General features: G+C 52.2%; 2 protein-coding genes across 2 annotated transcripts; one reads left to right on the forward strand and one right to left on the reverse strand.

The window, feature by feature from the left end:
• Positions 1-471: 471 nt before the first annotated feature.
• Positions 472-1,767, reverse strand: DICSQDRAFT_179715 (calcium/calmodulin-dependent protein phosphatase). The gene is made up of 7 exons (XM_007364344.1): positions 1,646-1,767; positions 1,536-1,574; positions 1,420-1,471; positions 1,257-1,355; positions 1,100-1,185; positions 832-1,031; positions 472-756 (listed from the first exon to the last, which is right to left on the reverse strand). The coding sequence occupies exons 1-7, from the start codon at positions 1,656-1,658 to the stop codon at positions 718-720; spliced, it is 528 nt and encodes a 175-aa protein (XP_007364406.1). The 5' UTR covers positions 1,659-1,767; the 3' UTR covers positions 472-717.
• Positions 1,768-1,883: 116 nt separating this feature from the next.
• DICSQDRAFT_103572 (tRNA modification GTPase TrmE) lies at positions 1,884-3,996 on the forward strand (the record flags this gene model as incomplete). Its single annotated transcript, XM_007364345.1, has 8 exons — positions 1,884-2,426; positions 2,490-2,731; positions 2,782-2,902; positions 2,959-3,102; positions 3,155-3,320; positions 3,377-3,632; positions 3,678-3,813; positions 3,866-3,996. The coding sequence occupies exons 1-8, from the start codon at positions 1,907-1,909 to the stop codon at positions 3,994-3,996; spliced, it is 1,716 nt and encodes a 571-aa protein (XP_007364407.1). The 5' UTR covers positions 1,884-1,906.
• Between the last annotated feature and the right edge of the window lie 1,928 nt (positions 3,997-5,924).

The raw sequence follows: 5,924 nt of genomic DNA on the forward strand, positions 1-5,924 counted from the left end.
CGCTTACAGTGGACATATGTGACATGTTTCGTAGCAAAGATGTGTTGGATTTGACGATATACGACAGAGTGGTGTAATAGGCATGCGCCAGAACCCTTCGCAGAATGGAGAAAACGTACACCATGGACCTCTTCTGCACCATATGCCCTCCGTGACATCCGCCAACGGCTTTCAGTGAGCCCTCCAGGTATCTCCATGTTATGTTCAAGGAAATATGTGCGATGGATGCAGAAGACGGCAGGAAATAGACTGAAAGCAGGTGAATCGCCCGTTGGACGAGTTGCTAACTTGAAACCAGTACCGTGCCCTGCACGTCGTAATCCTGAGCCAGATTACGCAAGAATGAAGTGGTTACATTGAGCTGTCGAGGAGATATCGTCGTCCAAAGTTCCTTTGGGGTCGCTTAGAAGAGGCAAATGCGTGAGATGCGGCGTGGCGCTCTCACGACAAGCGAGCTGAAACTGGCTGTAGAAAGTATCTCAATTGTGAACAGCCGCTTCCATGGTATCGCGCGTGGCAGCTTGAAGCTTTAGTATACGACAGACTACAGGAGGGATATTACATTCGGTGGTATGCGGCGAGGTCACAAGAAAGGGAAGGGCTAAACGTGCGTGCGTATGTGAAGACTCTGTACTCATGGCAGACGTGACAATCCTGGGCAATGCAGCAAGAATGGTGAAGAGAGCGGGACGGGCGGTGTGCCAAAACAGTAGGCTATCAGAAGAGATCTTCGAGGGTCATTTGTTTGACAATGTCCTGCGCAGAACACAGTAATTATTAGCTACGGCCCTACTGGGGCGAAGAGACGAGAGAGAAAGAGAGCTGGCATACCGTATTAGAGACCATCTGAACGAATTCCTCGAAAGAAAGCTTGCCGTCTCCATCCTTGTCCGCCTCCATAATCGTCTTATCCACTATCTGTTGCAATTGCCCGTCTTTGAGGTTGTTGCCGACCATCATCTTCAACACCAAAAACAGTTCGCCATTGGAGATGTAACCATCCCGATCCATATCGTACACCTTGAAGGCAACTGGGAGAAATCAACAGGTCACGTTCTGTGTCTAGACACAGGTTGGTCTATAGATGGGTGATACGCACATCGCAGTTTCTCTTCTCGCCCTCCTCGACTACTGAATGCGCTCAAGCCTCCGACAAACTCCTGGAAGTCCACAGTTCCACCACCACTATAGATGCAGAGGGAAAGAAAAGGATATGAGCACAAGTGCAAGACCCATAGCAGTCAATCAAGACGCACTCCTCGTCGAAGATGGCTATTAGTCGGGACGCGAGTGGATTGTTCGCGATCTGGGGTATTTGCAGGAACTCTTCACGATCAATGGACCCTGATCCATCACTACAAAAGAATACGATCATACTTAGCACTTTTCCGCGTCTGCTTGGCTTCCCTTTGCACGTACCTGTCGAGCTTCATGAAACGCTTCTTCAGTCGCTCTAGCTCGCTTGCGTTGACTGAGGAAAGCAAACATCCTCCTCTTTAGCGGACATTAAACAAATGTGTTGCAGATATGCATACAGTTGGACCTCTTCTGCATGTCCTCCATGAACTGGGATGCTGCATGGCGAATGAGAGATAGGGCCAATCAATCCGGCGTTCGCAAAACGGATGGAAAGGAATTGGCGAACGTGACTGCCCCATCTTGGATCAATCGCACAAGGTCGAGTATGTTCGGATAGTTTCAGATCGCTGAAGGAAAGATTGCAGAAGTGAGAAGGACGGAGGAGAAGGACAAGGAGGGGAGAGGGTGATAACGCGTCTGGACGAGCAGACTTGCGTTTACAGCTGAGCTTGAGCACAAAGACGCCGTGAGAATATCAAATCTGGACTGGGCGTCGAGCGCTGACTCGTCATTGCGCGCGACGGCGAGGACAGCCCCGTGCAGAAGCATGCATGGTAGGACTTTCCTTCGGACGCGCACCGTCTGCTCCCTCGAGGCACTCATACACTTCGCGGAAAAACCATCATATCGGCTTCCCAGATGCACCATCACCACGAATGGTAACAGGTACCGCATTGCAGGTCCTAGGTCTCACCACTTCGCCCTGAGATGCGGCCTGTTGAGGCTGTACAGCACGTCTTCCTCGACTTCGAACGCGTCTGCTGGGTATTCTTGGGTACCTGCTAATAGCCGCAGCGACCGGGACCCTCCAGAGCTTGTCTTGTCTGACGCGCAGAGGCGAACAATCTACGCGCTATCGACCCCTCCTGGCAAGGCAGGCGTCGCGGTTATCCGCATATCTGGTCCGGACGCGTTGAAGGTCTGGTCAGGTATGGTGCGGACACGTGCTGCAGGGAAAGGGAAAGCTCGGGAACGCGAGCCGGAACCGTGGAGGATGCACCGCTGCAGCGTCGTGCACCCGGGGTCTAGCGAGGTGTTGGACGATGGCCTTGCCGTGTTCTTCCAGGGTGCGTACTTTTCTTTACTGTCGCAAGTATCTACTCACATGTCTGATGCACACGCCGCAACAGGGCCTAAATCGTTCACTACGGAAGATGTGCTTGAGTTGCATGTACACTCTGGACGCGCCATTATATCCTCGGTGCTCAATGCCATCTCGTTCTTCCCATTTTGTCGTCCTGCCGAGCGCGGAGAATTCACACGACGTGCCTTCGAGGGCGGTCGCCTTGACCTCACACAAGTAGAAGGTTTGAGAGACCTCATCGACGCCGAGACTGAGAGTCAGCGTAAGCTTGCATTGAAAACAGCTGGGGTGAGTCCTCGGTGCGGCATGCAATCTACGGCGGTCTGATGGTTAGCCAGGGCGCCACGAGGGCACGCCTTGAGGAACTTCGTAACGAGATCATACAATGTCTAGCACTTGTGGAAGCCCTGATTGATTTCGGAGAAGGAGAGGACATTGAGGAGGGAGTGTTCGATCAAGGTCCAGTACCAGTGTCTCGTGGTCATGTATGAACCCGGATGCTGACGTCTGTTCAGCTAGAATACGGGTTCTCAAACTGCGAGACACCATACAGCATCACCTCTCGGACAATCGCAGAGGCGAGATCATGCGGTCCGGTATCCGCTTAGCCATCTTTGGGCCCCCGAATGCTGGCAAGAGCAGTCTTCTGAACTTTTTAGGTATGCGATTGCATTGGGAATTAATCCATTTGTCTGACTCATCACTTTCCAGCACAACGCGAAGCGGCTATAGTGACACCCATACCGGGGACCACACGAGATATCCTCGAGCTCTCCCTCGACATCAGTGGCTTGCCAGTGATAATTGCTGACACAGCTGGTTTGCGCAAGACCGATGATATCGTAGAGCAGATTGGGGTTGAACGTGCAAAGCAGCTGTTAGTACTTCCCAATCACACGTCTATAGCTTGGCTAACGCGTGCATGGTGCTCAGTGTCCAATCTGCAGACGTCTCCCTCTGCGTGCTCTCAGCGCCGGAAGTGGTCGTCAGCTCTGCGGCGTCCGGCACCCCTCTTAACATTCCCCCCACTGTTGTGCCACTCATGAAAGACGACACGATTGTTCTATTGAACAAGGTCGACCTTCTCCCCTCCTCCCTATCACTACCGAGCGCACCTGCCCAAGCGACTTGGGGTGTCAGCCTAAGCACCGGCCAAGGTACACAGACGTTTCTGGAACAGTTCGGAGAGGTTTTGCGACATAGGCGATTATCAACATACTTGGTAGCCTATGAGATACTCATAACATCATTTAGGTACCACATATTGCGAGACAGTGGAGTTAGTGCAGAAGAACCCCTGATCACTCATGCCCGACATCGTTGCCACTTGGAGAATGCATTAAAATTTCTTGAAGCTTTCCTCAACACACGTACGTCCTCTTGCTGTTGTCTTAGTAGATGCTGATACCATCCTCTCGACAGCTCCCGAAGAAGTAGTTTTTGCAGCTGAAGAGCTCCGCTATGCCGCTCAGGCGATCGGGAAGATTTCCGGCCTCATCGACGTGGAAGACATTCTTGACGCTGTTTTTCGTGACTTCTGCATCGGGAAGTGATCATCTCATGCGACATGTTCCCGAGCGACATGCTGCTGACGTGCCGTCTTGATACCCGTTCGTTGTTGTCCGGTCGGTCATCGACGGAAAGAACGCCAGCGTTGCAGCGGGCCTTACTGTCTCGTTGTCCATCATACCTACTGCTTAATGACCTTGATTTTCCTCTTGTGAATTGCGGACGGAGAATGGCCGCCCATCTTAACTGTCAAGGTGACGAGAGTAGCGGGGGGTTTCCTTGCGCACTGGAATCGTCTGAATACATCGGTTGTATAACCGCTCTTTTCTAACAGAGAAGAAGAATCACCTTTTGGAGATCATGAATAGTCCAGTACGATATACATCAGAGAGTCCCCTTCTCCTGGTTGAGGCAGACGGTACACTAGGCTCTGGAGATTGATGATAATGCAATTAGACCTCCGCACTATATTGCGGCACTTTCCTGTCGAATGCGTCAAGGTGTGAATTGGTGTCACCGCGCAATTCCCTGGTTACTTCGAAGAAACCAGCTCAGCGTGCGACATCACCGGGACTGCGGGCCGACGATCCTCCTGGCAAGAATGCCGCTACATAAGGTTGGCCCAACGAAGATTCGACCCCATCACGTGATTATCACGTGAGCTTGCGAGGTCCCTCGCTGCTTTCCCCTCCCTCTGCATTGAGGAAAAAACTTGGATAGGCGGCATGTATGGTACCACAGAGCCTATAGCTCAATTGTATACGAGCCGATACCCCGAAATCGCAGTGGAGGGGCGGGACACGGACAGTGTGACAGGCGTGACGGGAGGTGTCGAATCTTCGTTGGGCCAACCTTAGGATTTGGGGATAGGCAGCGCCCACTAGCCGATGTTCTGCTTACATAACGGTAGCGCTCAGAGATGTTGTCCGATCGAGTTATCTAAACAAACGACTCTCATCTAAGCGAGCTCAACTCGATCGAAAACGTATCTAGATTGTACTCCGACATGGACTGGAGTGGTATATGGAGGTTTGGAGTGAATAACCGTGTTCAGACAAGGGACAAAGGTGCGGTTTGAGTCTCGGGATGACCAAAACCCTTTTGGCACGGCGCAGGTTTGGGTGAACCATTGACATGTCTTGCATAATGTTTTGCTGCATAGGATGATCGCACTGGTCGGGAGAGGATGGAGGCAACAGGGCACTATTGGCTGGGTCTGCCAGAGGTGTAGGAGGGATGTTTTCTATGTTGCGATGCTTCTGGCTATTTATAGTGTTTATACTCGTGCTTGAAAGAGCTTTCTGCTCACATGAACGGCGAGCCATGGCGTATAGTGGAAGTGAGCTGGTAGGCTGGTACTATCATTTTGGGTAGTCATCGCAGCTCCTGTCCACTCAACGCCGAGCGCTTCGACATTGTCACGAACCGCCCTCACGGCGCTATGTTTCCTTTTCGATTCGGACCACTGCCTCGTACGTTTCCTTATTGTTCACTACTCGCTACGGTTTCCCTTTGTCCACACACGGACAATAGCTCCCTTTGTTCCCACGTCTGCTATTGTCCTACACCCCTTGTACTCCGTACCCATGGCGACGCTATTGTTCTCTAGCGCCCATTGTTCGTTCCCTGTATATAGCTGGATCCCTTGCTACCTGGAGACTCTAGTTTCGACCTCTTGTCTCCAGGTAAGCCATCGTGTATTTCGCTCTGTAGATACCTCGCTCAATACACAACTTGTCTCCAGTCCTGCCTGTTGAGCTCCGCTCCAGTCTCACTGCGATCAGAGCTCGTCGGCGCTCCTGCCTGCCTCGCTCGTCTCCACTTACTCGCTCGACAGTCAGTCGTAACAACGCGCGCACGCTGATTTTTTCAGGTACACGCCAACGCCTGGCGACAGCTTGAAGGGCGCAGGCGTCACACCCATCCTCGGGCGCGGAGACGTCAGGATTGAATACGATTACGACGGGCGCAA

Source organism: Dichomitus squalens (genome assembly GCF_000275845.1).
Source record: "Dichomitus squalens LYAD-421 SS1 unplaced genomic scaffold DICSQscaffold_8, whole genome shotgun sequence".
NCBI lineage: Eukaryota > Fungi > Basidiomycota > Agaricomycetes > Polyporales > Polyporaceae > Dichomitus > Dichomitus squalens.

Bases quoted from the DNA above. Each gene is read 5' to 3' on its own strand.
- DICSQDRAFT_179715 (XM_007364344.1), bottom strand. The intron at 1,356-1,419 runs GTACGTGCAAAG...ATTCTTTTGTAG, and splicing joins CGTTTCATGAAGCTCGACAG to TGATGGATCAGGGTCCATTG. The intron at 1,032-1,099 runs GTGCGTATCACC...GATTTCTCCCAG, and splicing joins GCGAGAAGAGAAACTGCGAT to TTGCCTTCAAGGTGTACGAT.